Source organism: Xenopus tropicalis, chromosome 8 (genome assembly GCF_000004195.4).
Source record: "Xenopus tropicalis strain Nigerian chromosome 8, UCB_Xtro_10.0, whole genome shotgun sequence".
NCBI classification, from domain to species: Eukaryota; Metazoa; Chordata; class Amphibia; order Anura; family Pipidae; genus Xenopus; species Xenopus tropicalis.
Window position 1 is genome coordinate 133292822 of NC_030684.2, and position 24135 is coordinate 133316956.

General features: G+C 42.6%; 1 protein-coding gene across 1 annotated transcript; it reads left to right on the forward strand.

Annotated features, from left to right (window-relative positions):
* The first annotated feature begins 3164 nt into the window (after positions 1 to 3164).
* Positions 3165 to 21692, forward strand: fkbp9 (FKBP prolyl isomerase 9). Its single transcript, NM_001129913.1, is given in 10 exon segments — positions 3165 to 3642; positions 11655 to 11800; positions 12963 to 13152; positions 14099 to 14244; positions 14787 to 14976; positions 16298 to 16443; positions 16654 to 16840; positions 18512 to 18657; positions 19281 to 19444; positions 21256 to 21692. Coding segments are annotated over 10 exon segments (1758 nt in total). The 5' UTR covers positions 3165 to 3382; the 3' UTR covers positions 21439 to 21692.
* The last annotated feature ends 2443 nt before the right edge of the window (positions 21693 to 24135 follow it).

Sequence of the window (24135 nt, forward strand, 5' to 3'; positions counted from 1 at the left end):
TATACGGACATATTTGGGCTCCCCTTTGAGGTCCAGCTTTTGGTAAGGGCCCCCTGATACCTGATAGATGGGCATGGAGAAGGATGTGGGTGATGGAACAGGAGCCGGCAGAGGGTAGGCTCTGGTGGGTCGAATGTGGGTGCCCAGGAATATCTATGACAGTGAATATCATGGGTGCTGGGAGTTGCAATAACAGTGGCACACTGGGTAACACTGAAAGTTACTGCGACCATATTGATCTGTTGGCTTCAGTTTATTCTACTGCCACCATCAAACTAGGCTGCACCATCTGTCTCCTGTGCCTCCTACCTATAAGGGCCAGCCGAGGGGCCCCAGGGATCCCTCCAGCTTGCCATTGCATGTAGAAAGGGTAGGAGATAGCTAGTGTCTTTCTTGTGTGAGAGCAATAAAGCTCTGCTTGGCTGGGTCAGTAAAAATTCCATATATTTTATGACTGTGCTAGACCTGACTTGTGCAAAACCTTTTAGAGGGAAGACGATCTTTAAAGGGTAACTTCAACAAGTATTTGTGTGCAGGGTTGCACTAGGCTGCTGTGTGAGTTCTAATGTACACAATCGCCCTTATCCCAGGTGTCTAAACACTTCCAAATACAGTTTTCAGTGCCAACTCTCTTTATAGCACCCACGCCTGGACCAGAGGTCTGGATAGTCCGTGTCTTTCCTATGCTATTCCTTGCACTGCTGGTCCTGACTACATGTTCCACTGAAACAATGTAGCAGCAGTTTCCCCCAGTCAAAACCCCCAGTCCCTATAAGGGTGACGACACACTGAGCTACTAGTAGCAGCTACTTGTCACGGCTACTAAACTCCAGAAAATCCCCTGCCATAGACAATACTGAGAATTGCCTCTGCTAAAACACACGTAGAGACAATTATCAGTAGCCACGACAAGTAGCTGCTACTAGTAGCTCCATGTGTCTTCACCCTAATGGTCCCCACCAGCAGCCGTAGGGTCTGCTTCCTGTATACATTCTCCCCTGATGATATTAACCCTAAAAAAGTATGGGAACATTGGTGTATGGAAGAAGAGAACCCCCGAGGTTACATATGCTATATGCAGGAGGGCCCCCGCTAAGAGGCCTTTGGATGAAATAGGAAGGCCCAATTTATTTTTATTAATAAGGAAAACTCGTTTAAATAAAAAAACTCAAATAACATGAATTTTTTTGAGTTTACAAATTCAAAAAACTCAAGTTTGAAAATATGGCCTGACTTTGCCCAGGACAACTCCCATTGACTTCTACAGAAACGCACAAGCTTTGAGATGGGCAAATTTTTACATTTGTGTTTCCAGGTTTTTTGCACTTGATATTTACCAGACATTCGACATTCGACATTCAGATGTTGCTAAATCTCCCCCTGAGAAGAGTATGGCTGCCTGCAGGGGGGGGCACAGCTGAGAGACACATGCTGTAGGCAGGGAGGCCCCATCCCAGGTACAGTATTAATAAGTAGAGGGTCCCTGCAGACACTACACAATCTGTAAGGCCCCACACCTAAGCTGTTAAAGCCCCAAAAGAACGTCAACTGCATGGACTTTAGTTTTTATAAAGGAGACATAGGCTATATGCTGGAGGGCCCCCAAGAAAGGGTAATTGCCTATAAGCAGAAAGGCCACTCCATAGGGCACACTATTACAGCTTATAGAATCATTACAAAATAGCCCTGAGTTGTGATTTGTAGCTATGAATCTTGGGGGGGGGGGTTCTCAGAACTGAACACTATGGGGGTGCTAGGGGTAAAAGTGCTTATTTTGCACTAGTCTTGGTATTGTAGGGAGCCAAGGTTTCCCATCCACCAGCAATCCATAATATCTGGTCAGACAAAACAGTAAATGCAGTATGTATATCTTTATTTATATAGCGCTACTTACTGTATATACTCGAGTATAAGCCTAGTTTTTCAGCACCCAAAAGTCACCCTTGGCTTATACTCGAGTCGGGTGCCATGGGTCTTCAGACTAGCACCCTGTGTCCTTTGTGTGCAAATGAGGCCCCCCGCAAGACGCGGTATGTACGCAGCGCTGTACAGTAGAACAATAAATGAATAGAACAAGCAGGGGTCAATACAATACTAAATACACAGTACTGTCATGATTATGTGTTAAAGAGACAAGAGAGAGGAGGTTCTGCCCCTTGGAGCTTACACTCTAGGTGAAAATGTCTGCTACATTGTTTCAAAAGTCAGAACCAGCTGTGCAGCAGGTGTAAAAGTTATTTACAAATAACTTTAAAACCCACTGATGATTTGTATGTATGTATAACTTTATTTATAAAGTGCCACAAGGGTACGCAGCGCTGTACAGTCTTACAATATACACAATTACACACAGGGAGGACAAGTGATATAATAAATAAATATATATATATATATATATATATATATATATAAATACACAGGGAGTAAGTGCCATGTGGTATGAGACACAGTAGGAAGGAGGTCCCTGCCCCGTAGAGCTTACAATCTAAGTGATTTGTGATGACTGTATATTAGAAAGTTGTATTTTTTTGTAGAAGATTATATTTTGGGTTTATATCCCCTTTAAAGCCCCAGCAAATGTCCCCAAATAAGTGGAGGCTGGTCATTTGACGAATTTCACAGATCTGAGAGGAGTAAAGAGGGAGGGCCGCCCGATCCAGTTGCCGAGCTTAGGGCCCCGTGCCATTGACCAGCCAATGAGCAGTCCTCTCTCGGTTCTGCCATGGGCATGGCACGGTAACGTTTAGACAGATCCTGGTCCGTTCCGCCATCTTAACCTGTTCTGAATTGTCGGACAGTCACATCTGCAACAATGTATCCCTGTAACTGGAGTAACAAGAATCCTACTTGTTTCTTCTTGGTGCTGGAATGCTCCACTCAGCCAGTGGGAGGGGGGTGCAAGACCACCCCCACTTATCTCTCCTCCCCTCTCTTTTATAGCTGCCCCCTGGCCATAAGACTAGGCAGGGCCCAGTAACTCTGTGCTTTCCACGTTTGCATTCCTAATTCCCCCCCCCCTTTAGCAGTGCTGCATTCTGCATCAGATGGGAAAGGGGAGATTGCCCAGCTAAATAAATATGCAGTTCACACGAGCAGATGTGGGTGGGATTTAGCAGAGAAGGGGGGGATTCAGGCTGTGGATGAAGTGTAACTTTGCAGTATCCCTGGGATGGCCACGGCTGCACTTCAGCAACAGCTTGGGTTAATATCGGCACAGGGCAAGGAAGTCAGCAGCCTCCATTACTACTGTGGGCATCGCTGCTAAGGCTGGGTATTGCTGGGCTGCCTCTAATATTCCCTTCCGTCCTCTGTTTCTAATTTCCCACCAGGCTCCCATCAAGGGCTCTCAATTCAATACAGTCCTGCTTGCCCCTGCTGTGCCATGGCTTTCAAAAAGAGAGTGAGTTCGGCAGCCTTTGCCAGTCCTGTGGTGTTGGGCAGCCGCTGGCCGGTCCTGGCCCTTCAGGCTGCTTTCCTTGTGAGCTTCGTAACTTGCAACGATGCCCCGCCGGTGCCCGGAGACCAACTACACATAGAGAAGCGCTGGGTGCCCGATACCTGCCAGCGACATGTCACAGAGGGAGACTTTGTGAGGTACCACTACCATGGAACCTTCCCGGATGGCACTAAGTTCGACTCCAGGTAGGGGAACCCAACTCTTGGTTTGTTGAACAGTCAGCATGACAGTGGGTACCAATGCCAATGTGTTTGTGTGGCATTGACTAATTCCCTACAATGACCGTACGAATGCCACATCTGGCTTGCCCCATTGAAAATAGAGGTGCAAACCTTCTGCATGTAGAGACTAAAGGTCCCCGTACAGGGGCCGATTCTAGCTGCCGATATTGGTCCCTTAGACCGGTTCGGCAGCTTATCGGGCCGTGTATGGGGACTACCGACGGGCCTGCCCGACTGATATCTGGCCTGAAATCGGGCAGATCTCGATTGGGCAGGTTAGAAAATCTAGTCGGATCGGGGGCCGCATCGGCTCGTCCGACATTTCCTATACCTGGATTCTCCCAATATTGCCCACCTCACCAAGCGAGTGGATCTGAAGGTGTATGGGCACCTTAAGGCAGCTATGGAGGGCCATGGTTGGATATAAGGCCCCACATTTGTGCTTAGTTCTTTTATATCAATAATTAGGCACATTAGACAGACTCTAGAGTGAATCTGAGCCGGTGCAACAATAACCATAGGGGAAGCCATGGCTATCCCCATTCATTCACTTGCCCGGGTAAACAGAGCAGCCAATGGAATCACACACTGAATTCATTAAGCACGACAAACTATTTCTCCTGCTAAGTTTCCCAAAATCCTTGTTCTTGTCGTCAAAGAAATCATTTTATTTCTAGTTATGAAGATAGTAAATAGAAGCATTGCTGTGAAGGAAGCCTGATAGCAGCTCCAGAGTTCCAGCAGCCTCCATTGGATCCCGCTGGGAGCAAGCTGTAACATGATCCAGACTACAGACTTGTCCACGTCTCCACCTTCTGCCTTTCACATTCACATGCACTTTCTGCTCATTTTTTAAGGCCGACTTTTTGACTCTCTCGGGGACAAAGAAGATTAATTAGGCAAAATGGTCACAACTTGGTTCGACTGGGCCAGTATCAAGCACTTTATACTTATTATACTTATTATATATCTGTGGTTGGGTTTAGAAGGCAGTTGGTTAATTAGAGACTGCATCCTATTTGCAGGTTCTTAATTAGACCTTACAATATACGCTCCCTATCACTTTCACACACACACAAATCAGTTTTATCAGGGGCCAATTAACCTGTTTTTGGATGAAGACACACACAGCTACTAGTAGCAGCTACTTGTCACGGCTACTAAAATAGACAATGCTGATCATTTACTGATAATTGTCTCTATGTGTGTTTCAGCAGAGGCAATTCTCAGTATTGTCTAAGGGTGAAGACACACTGAGCTACTAGTAGCAGCTACTTGTCACGGCTACTAAACCCCAGAAAATCCCCTGCCATAGACAATACTGAGAATTGCCTCTGCTAAAACACACATAGAGACAGTTATCAGTAAATGATCAGCATTGTCTATTTTAGTAGCCACTACAAGTAGCTGCTACTAGTAGCTCTGTGTGTCTTCACCCTAAGGCAGTGATCCCCAACCAGCGGCTCAGGGGTAACATGTTGCTCCCCAACCCCTTGGGTGTTGCTCTCAGTGCCCCCAAACCAGGGAGTTATTTTTGAATTCCTGACTTGGGGGCAAGTTTTGGTTGAATAAAAACAAGATTTCCTACCAAATAAAGCCCCTGTAAGCTGATAGGGTGCATAGAGGCCCCTAATAGCCAATCACAGCCCTTATTTGGCTCCTCCATGAACTTTTATGGTGCTGGTGTTGCTCCCCAAGTCTTTACATTTGACTTTGTTTCACAAGTAAGAAAGGTTGGGGATCCCTGGTCTATGGCAAGGTATTTTCTGGAGCTTAGTAGCCATTAAAAAGTAGCTGCTACTTGTAGCTCATTGTGTCTTCACCCTTTAGAGGGTTGAAGGAACCTAGAGAACCTGGAGGAAACCCATGCAGACATGTGGAGAACATTTAAACTGCTTGAAGATAGAGCCCTGGCTACATTATATATATGAGGGCCCAAACAGAGGGTACATAGGACAGGCTGAAGGGTCCAAGCCAAGGATCCCCAACCAGTGGCCCACCAACCCCTTGCATGTTGCCCCAGTGGCCTCGAAGCAGCTGCGTATTTTTGAATTCCTGGCTTTGAGGCAAGTTTTCTGCAGAGCTTTAGGAATGGCATTCTAGGGAGCTGCCAGGCAGGCATAATAATAAATGCCATAGATAGTGCCCGAGGACCCCAGCACTGCCAGGCAGGAATGCTAACCACTGTGCCACCATGCTTCCCATTAAGATTTATTTCAGGTTTTCCAAACTGTAACTTTAGCCTCAATTGGAATTTAATTGTATTTATGGTGAGGCCAGCATTAGTTGCCCGTGGCCCTGGACTTTCATTCTAGAATGATGACTTCATATCTATGCATGTGTCTATCTATCTATCTATCTATCTATCTATCTATCTATCTATCTATCTATCTATCTATCTGTCTGTCTGTTTGTCTATCTATGTATCATCTCTCTCTCATCTATCTATCCATCTATCTATCTATCATCTATCTATCTATCTATCTATCTATCTATCTATCTATCTATCATTTATCTATCTATTTATCTATCTATCTATCATCTATCTATCTATCATTTATCTATCTATCTATCTATCTATCTATCTATATATCATCTATCTATCTATTTATCTATCTATCTATCTATCTATCTATCTATCTATCATCTATCTATCTATCTATCTATCTATCTATCTATCTATCTATCATCTATCTATCTATTTATCTATCTATCTATCTATCTATCATCTATCTATCTATTTATCTATCTATCTATCATTTATCTATCTATCAATCTATCCATCTATCTATCTATCTATCTATCTATCTATATATCATCTATCTATCTATTTATCTATCTATCTATCCATCTATCTATCTATCTATCTATCTATCTATCTATCATCTATCTATCTATTTATCTATCTATCTATCTATCTATCATCTATCTATCTATCTATCCATCTATCTATCTATCTATCTATCTATCTATCATCTATCATCTATCTATCATCTATCATCTATCATCTATCTATCTATCTATCTATCTATCTATCTATCTATCTATCTATCTCTATCTATCTATCATCTATCTATCTATCTATCTATCTATCTATCTATCTATCATCTAGCTATCTATCTATCTATCCATCTATCTATCTATCTATCATCTATCTATCTATTTATCTATCTATCATCTATCTATCTATCTATCTATCTATCATCTCTCTCTCTCTCTCTCTCTCTCTCTCTCATCTATCTATCATCTATCTATCATCTATCTATCTAGCTATCTATCTATCTATCTATATCTATCTATCTATCTATCTATCTATCTTTCTATTATCTGTCTATCTATCTATCTATCTATCTATCTATCTATCTATCTTTCTATTATCTGTCTATCTATCTATCTATCTATCTATCTATCATCTATCTATCTATCTATCTATCTATCTATCTATCATCTATCTGTAACTTTAGCTTTAATTGGAATTTAATTGTATTTATGTTGAGGCCAGCATTAGTTGCCCATGGCCCTGGACTTTCATTCTAGAATGATGACTTCATATCTATGCATGTGTCTATCTATCTATCTATCTATCTATTTATCTATCTATCATCTATCTATCTGTCTGTCTGTCTGTCTGTCTATCTCTCTCTCTCTCTCTCTCTATCTATCTATCTATCTATCTATCTATCTATCTATCTATCTATCTATCTATCTATCTATCTCTATCTATCTATCTTTCTATTATCTGTCTATCTATCTATCTATCTATCTATCTTTCTATTATCTGTCTATCTATCTATCTATCTATCTATCTATCTATCATCTATCTATCTATCTATCTATCTATCTCTATCTATCTATCTATCTATCTATCTTTCTATTATCTGTCTATCTATCTATCTATCTATCTATCATCTATCTATCTATCTATCTATCTATCTATCTATCTCTATCTATATATCTATCTATCTATCTATCTATCTCTATCTATATATCTATCTATCTATCTATCTATCTTTCTATTATCTGTCTATCTATCTATCTATCTATCTATCTATCTATCATCTATCTATCTATCTATCTATCTATCTATCTATCTATCTTTCTATTATCTGTCTATATGTCTTGGACAAAACATTGTCTACAGAAATAAATCGTTTAATGGAAGACCTGGAACAAAATGTATGAACAGTGGTGTTGGTGGGAGGGAATAAAACAACCGGCAGTAGAGATGCATTTCGCTCCGGCTCCCTGGAGTGCGGCTCACAAATCTGCAACAGCAGCTGGTCTTCTCCCTTGAAGGATTCACTAACATCTCATAGCATGGGAAAGTTCAGGGAAAAACTTTCACCCTCTTCAAACTGCCTTCCAATCCAAGATGCAGCACCTGCTGAGGCCTCCTCTTCCTCATACAGGGACTTTGAAGTACATTTGTCCCTAATAAAGACTGGATTTGTAGAACTATTAACAAACTTGAGTTTAGACATCAAGGTGACAACAATGACAGAAGTGAAAAAAACCTGCTAGTGCAACTGCATTACATTGAGTACAAGATACCTGAACTTACAATAGACCCCTACTACAGCAGCACCATGACAGAATAGGTGAAATGAAAGCCAAAGTAATAGATTTGGAAATCCCTCCAACTGCACCCCCTTTGCTACCCAGATACACCCAATAACTGATGCATATACTACTAATAAAAACCCCACAAGGAAGAGCTGCTTCAATACACAAGAACTCCCCAGGGCACGTAATGAAGAAACATCAGTCGTCAGGTTGCCCAAGGAGGGAATGAAGCTGGGGTCTTCTCCTAGCAGAAACCCCTTTAGAAGTCCTTTTTTTCACTTATCTTTCTATTCAGGCCCTCTCCTATTCATATTCCAGTCTCTTAGTAAAACCACTGCCTGGTTGCTAGGGTGATTGTGAACTCTGCAACCAGATAGGTACCGAAACTGGAGAGTTTAATAAGAAGCTCAATTATTAACAAAACAACAAAGTTTATTTTAAAGGAGAAGGAAAGGTAAAAACTAAGTAAGCTTTATCAGAAATGTAAATAAAGCCATAAGCACTCACAGAAACGCTGCACTGAGTCCTCTTTCAAAAGAAACACAGGATTTCTTGTCTTCTTTTTTGTAAACATGTTGTTCAGGTGTCAGAAAATCCTTAAATCCTGTGCCCAGAATTCCCTCCCCCCACCCTTAGGAATGTGTGATCTAAGCTATAACGGCTAGACTGCAAACAGGAAGCTACTTTAAATGGCAGCTGCTGTCTTAAGCAAACAGAGAAAGTATATAAGTGTATATAATATATATTTTTATCAACTAGCTTATATCCTTTTCACCCTTTTCTCTCTCCCTGCCTTGGGGGTTATATAAGATGCTGGATAGTTTAAGCTTTACGCTTGAGCCATGACCTATGTTATACCTTTAATATACCTTTAATATATATATAAAACAATACAGGACAGCACTCCAATTGTAGTGAATGAAAAATCTTTAATTGTTGCATATAATAATTATAGTATAATATATATTATATTATATAATATATATTCCAGCGCTTTGTTCCACATTAAGGCCCTAATGTGGGCCAAAATGTTGGATGTACAGATGCAATAATTAAAATGGCTACAATTGATAAATTTAATTCTACTCTTGGGATGAAAGGTTTATGAGGGGCAGAGGATTCTGTAGTAGGCAATAAGCTAGGCCAGGGTGTCACAGAGCTGTTTGCTCAATGCAGAGGGAGTCTGTAGTAGGCAATAAGCTAGGCCAGGGTGTCACAGAGCTGTTTGCTCAATGTAGAGGGAGTCTGTAGTAGGCAATAAGCTAGCCCAGGGTGTCACAGAGCTGTTTGCTCAATGCAGAGGGAGTCTGTAGTAGGCAATAAGCTAGGCCAGGGTGCCACAGAGCTGTTTGCTCAATGTAGAGGGAGTCTGTAGTAGGCAATAAGCTAGGCCAGGGTGTCACAGAGCTGTTTGCTCAATGTAGAGGGAGTCTGTAGTAGGCAATAAGCTAGGCCAGGGTGCCACAGAGCTGTTTGCTCAATGTAGAGGGAGTCTGTAGTAGGCAATAAGCTAGGCCAGGGTGCCACAGAGCTGTTTGCTCAATGTAGAGGGAGTCTGTAGTAGGCAATAAGCTAGGCCAGGGTGCCACAGAGCTGTTTGCTCAATGCAGAGGGAGTCTGTAGTAGGCAATAAGCTAGGCCAGGGTGTCACAGAGCTGTTTGCTCAATGTAGAGGGAGTCTGTAGTAGGCAATAAGCTAGCCCAGGGTGCCACAGAGCTGTTTGCTCAATGTAGAGGGAGTCTGTAGTAGGCAATAAGCTAGGCCAGGGTGCCACAGAGCTGTTTGCTCAATGTAGAGGGAGTCTGTAGTAGGCAATAAGCTAGGCCAGGGTGTCACAGAGCTGTTTGCTCAATGTAGAGGGAGTCTGTAGTAGGCAATAAGCTAGGCCAGGGTGTCACAGAGCTGTTTGCTCAATGTAGAGGGAGTCTGTAGTAGGCAATAAGCTAGGCCAGGGTGTCACAGAGCTGTTTGCTCAATGTAGAGGGAGTCTGTAGTAGGCAATAAGCTAGGCCAGGGTGTCACAGAGCTGTTTGCTCAATGTAGAGGGAGTCTGTAGTAGGCAATAAGCTAGGCCAGGGTGTCACAGAGCTGTTTGCTCAATGTAGAGGGAGTCTGTAGTAGGCAATAAGCTAGGCCAGGGTGCCACAGAGCTGTTTGCTCAATGTAGAGGGAGTCTGTAGTAGGCAATAAGCTAGGCCAGGGTGCCACAGAGCTGTTTGCTCAATGTAGAGGGAGTCTGTAGTAGGCAATAAGCTAGGCCAGGGTGTCACAGAGCTGTTTGCTCAATGTAGAGGGAGTCTGTAGTAGGCAATAAGCTAGGCCAGGGTGCCACAGAGCTGTTTGCTCAATGTAGAGGGAGTCTGTAGTAGGCAATAAGCTAGCCCAGGGTGCCACAGAGCTGTTTGCTCAATGTAGAGGGAGTCTGTAGTAGGCAATAAGCTAGGCCAGGGTGTCACAGAGCTGTTTGCTCAATGCAGAGGGAGTCTGTAGTAGGCAATAAGCTAGGCCAGGGTGCCACAGAGCTGTTTGCTCAATGTAGAGGGAGTCTGTAGTAGGCAATAAGCTAGGCCAGGGTGCCACAGAGCTGTTTGCTCAATGTAGAGGGAGTCTGTAGTAGGCAATAAGCTAGGCCAGGGTGTCACAGAGCTGTTTGCTCAATGTAGAGGGAGTCTGTAGTAGGCAATAAGCTAGGCCAGGGTGCCACAGAGCTGTTTGCTCAATGCAGAGGGAGTCTGTAGTAGGCAATAAGCTAGGCCATGGTGTCACAGAGCTGTTTGCTCAATGCAGAGGGAGTCTGTAGTAGGCAATAAGCTAGGCCATGGTGCCACAGAGCTGTTTGCTCAATGCAGAGGGAGTCTGTAGTAGGCAATAAGCTAGGCCATGGTGCCACAGAGCTGTTTGCTCAATGCAGAGGGAGTCTGTAGTAGGCAATAAGCTAGGCCATGGTGCCACAGAGCTGTTTGCTCAATGCATAGGGAGGAGTAGTTTGAACAGCTGCAGGGACCACCATGTTGCCATTAGGAGCAGTTTGGGATGCATTGGGGGGTTGCCAATGTAGCCCCTTTCTATTCACTGTTTGATCAGAGTGGGAAAAAGCCAAATAAATAGTCAAACTTTATATTGGCTATTGGTTCAGTGGTCAGAAAAATATCAAGAAGGCTGGAAATTCTCATTGGTTGAGGAAGACAGATGTGCTGGTTCATCCCTATCCCTATGTGATCTAATTACTAATCGGATCAAACTGGATTGCCTCATTACTTGGGCACCCTAGCCATATGTCCCTAGCTGTCTCTGTCTGGCTTAACAATATCCATTTTACTTATCTTTTATAAAGCACATAAGTTGTTTTTTTTTGTTCCACATGCTTATGTATCAGACACTTATTCCCTCTGTATCTGTTTATGTCTTGCAGTTATGATCGGGGCTCCACATACAATGTGTTTGTGGGTAAGGGGCAAATTATAGCCGGGATGGACAAAGCCCTGCTGGGGATGTGTGTGAATGAAAGGCGATTTGTAAAGATCCCACCCAGTCTTGCCTATGGGAGCAAGGGACTAGGTAAGTGGTTTGCTTGTTTTAATGCTATTATACCTTTCCAACTGGGTAGTCATGGTTGGTTTGGGTGCCATAAAACCATATTGATGCTCCCTCATTCACTTTCCGCCAACTAGCCAATGAAGAGCTCGCGTGGCGTTACCCTTGTGCACAAACATACCTTAAGTCTACTAAGAAATCAATAAAACATTCATTAAACCCAATAGGATTATTTTGCATCCAGAAAGGATTAATTATATCTTAGTTGGGATCAAGTACAGGTACTGTTTTATTATTACAGAGAAAAGGGAATCATTTAACCATTAAATAAACCCAATAGGGCTGTTCTGCCCCAATAAGGGGTAATTATATCTTAGTTGGGATCAAGTACAGGTACTGTTTTATTATTACAGAGAAAAGGGAATCATTTAATCATTAAATAAACCCAATAGGGCTGTTCTGCCCCCAATAAGGGGTAATTATATCTTAGTTGGGATCAAGTACAGGTACTGTTTTATTATTACAGAGAAAAGGGAATCATTTAACCATTAAATAAACCCAATAGGGCTGTTCTGCCCCAATAAGGGGTAATTATATCTTAGTTGGGATCAAGTACAGGTACTGTTTTATTATTACAGAGAAAAGGGAATCATTTAACCATTAAATAAACCCAATAGGGCTGTTCTGCCCCAATAAGGGGTAATTATATCTTAGTTGGGATCAAGTACAGGTACTGTTTTATTATTACAGAGAAAAGGGAATCATTTAACCATGAAATAAACCCAATAGGGCTGTTCTGCCCCCAATAAGGGGTAATTATATCTTAGTTGGGATCAAGTACAGGTACTGTTTAATTTTTACAGAGAAAAGGGTAATCAATTTTAAAAATCGGAATTATTTGATTAAAATGGAGTCTATGGGAGACAGGCTTTCCGTAATTCGGAGCTTTCTGGATATCGGGTCTCCGGATAACAGATCCCATACCTGTACTAAAAAAAGTATATTCTTATATAGATGAAGCAGGGTTTTACATATGAGCTTGTCTATGCAATATATTTTTATAGCAATCTACATTGTTTGGGGGTATAGTTTTACTTTAATTCGCACTGCTATTTGTAAGGCTTTTTAACACATAATATCCACTTTAGACTAATATTAATCCAATTGGATTTTTCTCCCCCCCAAGCGGATGTGATCCCCCCAGACGCCGTGCTGCACTTTGACGTCCTTTTGCTGGATATCTGGAATCCAACAGACACGGTTCAGGTGGAGACGTATTATAAACCAGAGAACTGCTCTCGCCTGGTCGAAGTGTCCGACTATATACGCTACCACTACAATGGGAGTCTGTTGGACGGCACCCTGTTTGACTCCAGGTATTCGGTTGTATCTGGTACATTTGAGAAAATAGCTTGGGGGAAAGAGTAGGGGATGGTGGAATGGCGGAGTGTACCCTACGTAGGTCTCTGCCTTTGAAAGCATGGAAACGGGTACGTTCATGTTAGTTAATCTTGTAGGGGAAGATATCATAAACATTTCCTTATCATACAAATGAAATGAGTTTAAGAATAGTGATGGGCGAAATGTTTCGCCAGGCATGGATTCGCAGTGAATTTCCGCGTTTTGCCATTGGCGGATTGTTTTGCGAAATGGAGGAAAAAATTTGCCGCAGAAAAATTTGCCTCACATGCAAAAATTGTCGCGGGCTACAAAACAATAGCCGCGGGCGACAAACGAATACCCGCGCGACAAAACAATAGCCGCGTGACAAAACAATAGTCGCGTGAAAAAACAATAGCCGCGGGTGACAAAAGAATAGCCGGGCGACAAAACAATAGCCGCGTGACAAAACAATAGCCGCGTGACAAAACAATAGCCGCGTGAAAAAACAATAGCCGCGTGAAAAAACAATAGCCGCGGGTGACAAAAGAATAGCCGGGCGACAAAACAATAGCCGCGTGACAAAACAATAGCCGCATGAAAAAACAATAGCCGCGGGTGACAAAAGAATAGCCGGGCGACAAAACAATAGCCGCGCAATAAAATAATAGCTGCAGGAGACAAAACAATAGCCGCGGGAGACAAAACAATAGCCGCAGGCGACAAAAGAATAGCTGGGCGACAAAAGAATAGCCGCAGGGCAACAAAAGAATAGCCGCGGGCGACAATTTTTTTGATGCATGACTTTTTCACCGTTTCGCAAATTTTTCGCCATTTCGTGAATCTTTTGAAAGATTCGCAAATTTTTCAGCGAAGCGAAACGGGACAGATTCGCTCATCACTATTTAAGAAAAAAAAATCCTTTCTTTTTTCCCATTAAAGCCACAATCGAATGCGGACCTACGACACGTACGTGGGAATCGGCTGGCTCATCCCCGGCATGGATACCGGCCTCTTGGGAATGTGCGTAGGGGAGAAGCGTATCATTAAAGTTCCACCGTTCCTTGGATATGGAGAAGATGGTGACGGTAATGTCTCTGAGAGGGTTTGGCACTAACAAAAACACTAAGGGACGCACATACAGTAAATTATCCATAAGGAACAGGTTAATATGGGGCACAAGATTCCATAGAATCACTCTATCCTCCTGGGGCTCACTGGTGAATATTGGCTTCACTGAGTAAGTACTTGGCTCTACCATGACAGACTGTGGTTTTTGAGCCACTTGGGCCACCATCTGAGCTACTAAAAGACATGGGTGCAAAACACCCACGTTCTCCTCTTGTGCCATTGCCCTAAGGACTTCACCAAGATGGCCGGCACAAATATGGCACAAAATATTCCATTGCATGGATACTTAGGGTTCATTATCTTTGCTTACGGGCTTATGAATTGTGGGATAAAATGGTGCATTGTGGGATACCTGGCATTGCATTCTTGGGTACATTTTATTTAAGTCATGCAAGCAATAGCCTGTTACATACATGTCTGGGTTATTATTCACTTTGGGATTAAAGCAAGTACTTCTGGGAATATAGGGACTTCTTCTAACCAATGAATCCCTCTGTAGGTAAGGATATCCCTTCCCAGGCCTCTTTGGTATTTGACGTGGTCTTATTAGATCTGCACAACCCCAAAGACAGCATCACTGTGGAGAGTCACTATGTGCCCGAAGACTGCGAGAGGAGAACGCAGGTTGGCGACTTCATCAGATATCACTACAATGGGTCCCTGTTGGACGGCACCCTCTTCGACTCCAGGTAGGCAGCTATTACTTGTATAAATCCTGGTACAGGTATGGGACTTGCTATCCAGAATGCTTGGGACCTGGGGTTTTCCCGGATAAGGGATCTTTCCGTAATTTGGATCTCCATATCATATGTCTGCTAAAAATCATTTAACTATTGAATAAACCCAATAGGGCTGTTCTGCCCCCAATAAGGGGTAATTATATCTTAGTTGGGATCAAGTACAGGTACTGTTTTATTATTACAGAGAAAAGGGAATCATTTAACCATGAAATAAACCCAATAGGGCTGTTCTGCCCCCAATAAGGGGTAATTATATCTTAGTTGGGATCAAGTACAGGTACTGTTTTATTATTACAGAGAAAAGGGAATCATTTAACCATGAAATAAACCCAATAGGGCTGTTCTGCCCCAATAAGGGGTAATTATATCTTAGTTGGGATCAAGTACAGGTACTGTTTTATTATTACAGAGAAAAGGGAATCATTTAACCATTAAATAAACCCAATAGGGCTGTTCTGCCCCAATAAGGGGTAATTATATCTTAGTTGGGATTAAGTACAGGTACTGTTTTATTATTACAGAGAAAAGGGAATCATTTAACCATGAAATAAACCCAATAGGGCTGTTCTGCCCCCAATAAGGGGTAATTATATCTTAGTTGGGATCAAGTACAGGTACTGTTTTATTATTACAGAGAAAAGGGAATCATTTAACCATGAAATAAACCCAATAGGGCTGTTCTGCCCCAATAAGGGGTAATTATATCTTAGTTGGGATCAAGTACAGGTACTGTTTTATTATTACAGAGAAAAGGGAATCATTTAACCATGAAATAAACCCAATAGGGCTGTTCTGCCCCCAATAAGGGGTAATTATATCTTAGTTGGGATCAAGTACAGGTACTGTTTTATTATTACAGAGAAAAGGGAATCATTTAACCATGAAATAAACCCAATAGGGCTGTTCTGCCCCAATAAGGGGTAATTATATCTTAGTTGGGATCAAGTACAGGTACTGTTTTATTATTACAGAGAAAAGGGAATCATTTAACCATGAAATAAACCCAATAGGGCTGTTCTGCCCCAATAAGGGGTAATTATATCTTAGTTGGGATCAAGTACAGGTACTGTTTTATTATTACAGAGAAAAGGGAATCATTTAACCATGAAATAAACCCAATAGGGCTGTTCTGCCCCAATAAGGGGTAATTATATCTTAGTTGGGATCAAGTACAGGTACTGTTTTATTATTACAGAGAAAAGGGAATCATTTAACCATTATTTTGCTTATAATTCTGTTAATTCTGTTTTGCTAATAATCCTTATCCCAGCTATTCCCGCAAGCACACGTATGACACGTACATCGGAAAGGGTTATGTGATAGCTGGAATGGATGAAGGCTTACTTGGCCTTTGCACTGGAGAGAAGAGGAGGGTGACCATTCCACCACATCTCGGCTATGGTGAAGAAGGGAGAGGTAGGTATATATACATGTATATCAGTAACAGGCATACGTTTAGATACGGGGGCTGTCTGGCATCAATTTAGGATCCAGAGTTACAAATAACAAAATGTGTATTGAATATTTATTGGGATGTTGTTTAGAATGACATTCTCTTTCACTAGAGTTTTTGGGTGGAGCTCCCCTTTAATAAAAGCAATTTTTATTTTTACATCTACTTTGTAGGGAAGATCCCAGGATCGGCTGTGTTGGTGTTTGATATTCATGTCATTGACTTCCACAATCCGGAGGACTCGGTCAGCATCACCTCCCTGTTTAAGCCCAGTAACTGCTCTGTACTGAGCAAGAAGGGAGACTACCTGAAGTACCACTATAACGCCACCCTCATGGATGGCACCGTGCTGGATTCAACGTAAGTACCAATGTCCTGCCTGAGCCAGGCCTGGATTTGGATGATGACCATGATGGTGTGGGGCTTGGGTGGCAAGTTGTTGGGGGCAGAAGAATAGCCTGCAGCTCCCCCAAAATGCTGTAAATTCAGCTGTCTGGGTAATTTCACATGTGATCTAATGCAAAAATGCATATTTACTGGCAGACTGGCACCTTTATGTGCTCTGGCAATTCTCACTCCCATCTGCTATATCACAAAGTGCTAGAGTGCCAGACATTGTAAGTCATTTGATGCCCATAGGAAATAATGGGATATACGTTACCACTGGTCGATATTTGACTGGGCAGCCGGTAAATCAACAACTAGGGGGGCCAGAATTACAATTTTACCAGCAATGTCATTACCTGTAAATGTGTAACACCCTACAAATCCCTCCCTTCCCTGACCCTCTCTGCTACAGTATTACTCATTATAAGTACAGACCCGCCCATTCCCCCGCCCATTTCCCCACTCACACTGGCCATTCTCCACCCACTCCACCCATTTCCCCACCCATTTTCCTACCCACTCTGCCAGTGTCAGACTGGGACCCCAGGGCCCACCTGAAAACCTTAGACCCTAGACCCACTCTCCAAACTATTTTTCCTCTTTTCCTCACCCAACCTCTTTATTCTCCTAGTCTTATTTACATGCTAGCATCTATCCTTACATCTATTTCTCCTCTTTGTTCCCATTTAGAAATAGGGAATGACCATGAAACAGGCCAAATGATCAGGAGCAGGAGGGCCCACTGACACCTGGGCCCACCGGGAGTTTTCCTGGTATCCTGGTGGGTCAGTCCAACACTAAACTCTGCCAATTTCTGCCCAGCCCCATGTTACACCCCACCTACTCCCGACCCAAAAGCTGGTAAGCTGGTATTACAAGAAAAAAAAGGTAGCAACCCTAATATCGCCGGTAGTGATGTGTGGGTGAGGAAAATCTCAACCTGTGTCTGACCCTAACCTGCAAACCTTAACCTGCACCTAACTTTAACCCGCAAAATGTTGCCACCCCCAACCTGCGCCCACATTGACCAGCACTCAACCTGTACCCATGTCTTCCCACTCTGGACACTACTTCTGCATAGGCCTTAGGTTGCAATACAGGGGAACTTCAGGAGTAGAGGGAGAATGTACTTCTCCAATCTGACCAGCACCCAACCCAAACTCGTAATGGTCACCCAAATGTCAACCCTAACCCTCCTGACCTAAGGGCCAGATCTCGGTAGAGTTCTGCACAGGGTTGGGTACCGGCAGGCTGCCCACAGAAAGCAGGCATTTGTAGGTTTCAGGTAGGACTTGTGGATGTGGGTATGGGTGAGGGTCAGAAGATCAGCAGCTTGTAGGTTTCAATATCAACTGGTTTTACTCCTGATAGTGCAACTTCTGGTCTGTATATTGAGCACTGCCACATGTATTGACAAAACCCATGCGCAGTTGCATCCATTTTGACAAATTGGACACAGTTGCGCCAGATGCAGCATGCAAGAGTCAGATGCGGGACAATTGTGTCCGACTAAGTGCCCACGTTGCTGCATTGTGGGAAGAAAAAAAAACATGCCGATTGCATCCAAAAATGCAATTTGTTCATTGTGTCTGTGACAAGGGCTTGTTACTTCAACTGAATCAGTCTTTTTGTGCTTCCCCTTAGGCATCAATATGGAAAAACCTATAACATTGTGCTAGGGTCAGGCCAAGTGGTAATGGGGATGGATATAGGCCTGCAGGACATGTGTATCGGAGAGAAACGGAACATTGTCATTCCTCCGCACCTGGGCTATGGCGAAGCTGGAGTGGGTAAGTTAATGAATTAGTGCTTCGCTTTCAATCAGGGAACCAGTAAATGCTAGTTAATGGCTGCTAGGGTTTACTAGACCCATTAGTAATACAGTGGCTAGATGTTAGATCAGTGGTCTTCAAACTTATTTGATTCAAGACACCTCTTCAGTGTAAACTGACCCCCCAAGCCCCTACAGATATAGGAAACATTGGTTTCAGATATTCAGCCATAGTTCTAAAAGCATCTAAGGCAGGAAATAAGCCTAAAATCTTAATCAAGTTGTCCTTGGGAGTATCTAGAAAAAAGCCTTCAGGTTGGGCCCCAGAGGGCCAAGCACACAGAATTTGGAAGCCACTAGCCTAGACTCTCATGCACTTGGCAACTTGGATGTTAGACATAAGGATAAGGATACAACCAAGGGTCTCAAATGTTAAGGCATAACCCAACCCTTTCTAGAAAGTACTTCATGCCATCAAGGCAACTTGATATTCAGGTTACTAATTGGTGTCTTCATAAAAAAGTGTAGTTTCTCTATTTTGGAGGCTCCTATGGGAGGCTAGAGACTCTCTATCTAGACCAGTTGTTAAGATGTTATGCTATGTATCCCATTAATATCTTCTGCTTTCTTTCCTGATGACAGAGGGAGAAGTGCCTGGGAGTGCTGTTTTGGTCTTTGATATTGAACTTTTGGACTTGATACCTGGACTTCCAGAAGGGTACATGTTTGTGTGGAATGGGGAGGTGTCGCCCAATCTTTTTGAAGATATTGACAAAGATCAAAATGGGGAGGTCGTCTTGGATGAGGTAGGTGTTAAAATGCATTGACAAGCGCCTTATTTGCTTATGGTATTGCTAGGACACACTATTGCCATTGAGATGGTAGTATACAGCTAAATTTAGTTTATTAGACCAGCTGTGCTAAAATCAAGGCAGTAACTCTGCTCTCCTTCTCATCATTCTCCTTTAGAAATTAGATTCCATAACTGCCATTATCTAGGTGGTCCCTACTCTTTCTAGAAAACCTTAACAATGCCATAGAACCTCAGGGTGAAGATACATGATCTAGTCTTTATTGACTCAATGTCTTAAGATAACCATGCACGGGCAGATTTCAACTGCTGATTTAGGTCCTTAAGACTGGCTCACCAGCTTATCTACCAGTGTATGGGGCCCTCCAACAGGCCTCCCCAACTGATATCTAGCTAAAAATTGGCTATATGTCAATCGGACAGGCTTGATTTTTTGTTGGGTCAGGGCCCACATCACCAAATTGATGCAGTCCTCACTCTGGCTTTTTCTATCCACTTAATTGCGATGCAATCGTTTGGCCCTGGGGCCAAACAATTGCATTAGCATGATATCGCCCACCCAAGGCATACTGGGAGAAAGATTTGCTTGTTTGGCAACCTCGCCAAATGAGTGAATCTTACCTTGTGTGGCCACTTTTAGATAAGGGCAACAAGATTTACATTGCACTTGATCATGGTTACATAATGCAGAAGCTGAGGTTAAAGAAGACACAGGTCCATCAAGATCATCCTTTTGCCTAAGTAAATCCCAGCTAACTTCTAGTTCAGCGGTTCTCAACCTGTGGTTCGGGACCCCTTTTGGGGGTGGAACGATTCTTTCACAGGAGTCGCCTAAGACCATCGGAAAACACATATTTCCGATGGTCTTAGGAATAATTTTATGGTTGGGGGTCACCACAACATGAGGAACTGTATTAAAGGGTTGCGGCATTAGGAAGGTTGAGAACCACTGTTTTAGATGAACCAGATGAGGGCAAAAAAGCCTTATCTGAGGCTGTTCCAGAACTTCAATAGGCAAATGGACCAGATCCTGAATCAAGGTGTTGAAACATATATTTGCAGATATAACAGGTGCTCATTACCTAAAATGATCAACCGTTTGGTGATATAGTAAACCCTAAACCCATACACAGAAAGAAACACAGCCGCTCCATAGTGCTCACAATCCAACGTCATAAATTGCATTAATAACAATCACTACTCTTAGTGCAAAATTGTTGGCTTTTGCTGCTGCTGACTGGCATTGAGTATTATAGACAAGTATTTCAAGGTCTTTCTCTGTCAAATGTTCATCTCTCCTAGGATAATATAGCCTAGTCTAGCACTACCAGATGATGTTGAGTGTTGTTGCCCAGGTCCCTTTTGGCTTCTTGAGCAGGGGCTAAATGTTGTTAATGCTTAGTCCGAATGGCAATTACTTGTTTAGAAACACTAGTGCATTTCTGAGTTACAGAGACCTATCAATAATCCAGCAATTGCCACTCAGTGGATGGTAGGCCTCTATGTTGTACGTTTTAGATCAGGGATCCCCAAGCGCCAGGCCGCGGACCAGTGCGGGGCCGCGGACTGCTCGGCGCTGGGCCGCCGTCGTTCCCACGGAGCCCAAAGCAGCGCGAAACAAACATTATAAATGAGCGTGCCGCACACATGGAGACACCACGGAACGTGACATATACACAAAGGCAAAATGAACGCGGCGTGCACCCCAACCCCCCCCCCCCCGGTCCGTGGAAACATTTTACACATAGCAACCGGTCCTTGGTACAAATAAGGTTGTGGATAATGCTTTTTGTCTCTTTTTCACAGTTCATTGAATACATACATGCCCAGGTTAGGGCTGGAAAAGGAAAACTAGCACCGGGTTTCGACCCCAACAAGATCATAGAGAACATGTTTACAAACCAAGACCGAAATCAAGACGGCAAGATCACCGAAGAGGAGTTCAAATTGAAAGACGAAGAAGACAAAGAAATACACGATGAACTGTAATATATTGCAGAGGAATATCTGAAAGATTGTGCCTTAATGGACTATGGGGAAGAGAATCCAGCCTGCCAGTGCTTGTTTATTGGATTGATTTTAGTTAAAGCCTCCCCCTTGATGGACGCTTTAGAGCAAGAATTTAGCCATCAGATTCACATTTGAAAAAAAAAAAAAGTCAGAATATGTTCCTTGGGGGCGGAGCTAAATAAGTATATTTATGATCTTGTCATCTTGTGATAATAAATTACCTTTTATAGGTCCTCCTTGATGGAAGGTTTAAATTAAGAATTGGGAAAAAAAAAACAGGTAAAGTTCCTCGGGGGTGTAACCAATTCAGCACATTTGCCACAGACTGAAGGTGTCTAAGCATACTCCAAAGAAAGTAAATAATTTGATGAACTTCTCAAACATTCCTGCTATTATCTGATACATGATCTTTCACAAAAGCACATGGCAGCTCATTGGGTAGCACACCTACATTGCAGTGCTGGGGTTCAGATTTCAATTCCAACCTGGGCACTATCAGCAAGGAGCTTGCATTTTCCCCCCCGTGTCTGTGTGGGTTTCCTGTGGGTATTCCCACCCTTCCGAAAACATACAGGCAGGATATTTTATAAAATTGACCATTGTGAATATGATAGGGACCTTAGATTGCAAGCTCCTCTGGGAGAGCGATGTAAGCAATGAACAATCTCTAATGTGCTGTATAAATGTGTTGGAGAAATATAAATGATGATGATGATGATGATGACAATGGAAAGTAAACGACTAACACTAACAAGAACGTATTTCAATTAACATGTTGGCTTTTTTAATGGACTTTTTGCTAATTACTGAACGTGTTAGAGCAGGTATGTGTTACAGTATTCAACAGATTTTCATGCCAAACAGCTAAGGGATTGTGATCTTTATTTTTGAACACTAGGGATAAAAAACCTAGGTTGTATATTACATATACAAGTATATCCCACTGTGAACTAGTTCTGCCTGGGGTCTTAGGTTCGATTCCAGCCAGGGCACTATCTGCAAGGCGCGTGTATGTTATCCCTGTGTCTGGTTGGTTTCCTCCCATAATCTAAAAACAGGGGGGTAATTGGCTTCTGCTAAAATTGCCAATATTGTGTGTATTCAATAGGGATTTTAAACTGTAAGCTCCATTGGGGTAAGGACTGATGTGAATGATGTATAATCTCTGTAAAGCACTGCAGAATATGTTGGTTCTATATAAATAAAAGATAATAATAATATATAGCTCTTAGGAGGAGTTTCTATGTATCTCTGAGCTGTTGTGGAACAGCAAGTTGAAATATACTCACTGTCTTTAAACCAGGGATCCCCAACCAGTGGCTCAGGGCAACATGTTGCTCCCCAACCCCTTGGGTGTTGCTCCCAGTGCCCCCAAACCAGAGAGTTATTTTTGAATTCCTGACTTGGGGGCAAGTTTTGGTTGAATAAAAACAAGATTTCCTACCAAATAAAGCCCCTGTAAGCTGATAGTGTGCATAGAGGCCCCTAATAGCCAATCACAGTCCTTATTTGGCTCCTCCATGAACTTTTATGGTGCTTGTGTTGCTCCCCAAGTCTTTTTACATTTGACTGTGGCTCAAGAGTAAGAAAGGTTGGGGACCCCTGCTTTAAACACTGCAACAATAGCCCTGAGACTGGGGTTGTTCTTAGGACCCTGTTTGGGCATAGAGGCCTTAAGTGATTGCCATATTTTGGTTTAAAAATAAGAAAAAAAGAAAAAGAACTTTAAAAAAATCCCCCCTGTCCCCCTGGCTAAATCTGGAGGTGGAGCTGATGGGGGGGGGGTATGTAAATGGACAAAATGTGGTCCTGTTTGTAGTCTCGGTCTGCCTTTGCTGTTCCTTTCAGCTTCTGTATCTGGCATCTGTTTGTCTGTATGGGTAGGTTGGTAGGTTATGATTGCCTTCCCCAAGCAGCCAATGAGCATTTGATTTCCAAGCAGAAGTTGGCAGGAGGGTTAGGGGCTTCCCTGTTAACATGATGTAGTGTGTAAATTCAATTCAATCTTTCACAAAGAATTTCGGGGTTTGGCCGAATTCGGTGCATCGGCTGAATTCGGTACAATTTATAATTGTACTGTTAGGAATGGGCAAATATAGAGTTGTCATCAGGTGATCAGCCAAATGAGGTTGGTAATAGTATGGATAAGTACGGATAAGTATGGACCTTACTTTTGTACCCTAACCCCCTAACCCTAAAAGCTTTTACTTACAAAAAAAAGTTGGGATTTTTATTGTTTATATCTGTCATGAGCTAGGCTACTCACCATAGGTACCATAACTGTTTCTATCGTGTATGCAAGTAAAATGTGTTTTCGCTAGGTTATATACATCAACTTGTTCCAAAAATGCCAAAAAATACCGACATTTGGTGTCTTGGTTATGCAAGAATGTCTGAAATGGATCTATTTGTTCATGAAATGAATTAATCTAAGGAACTTGTGCAAGATTTTCCAAAAGTGATATATTGAATATACAGGTATGGGGCCTGTTATCCAGAATGCTTGGGACCTGGGGCTTTCCGGATAAGGGATCTTTCCGTAATTTGGATCTCCATAACTTAAGTCTGCTAAATATCATTTGAATAATGAATAAACCCAATAGGGCTGTTTTGCCTTCAATAAGGGGTAATTATATCTTAGTTGGGATCAAGTACAGGTACTGTTTTATTATTACA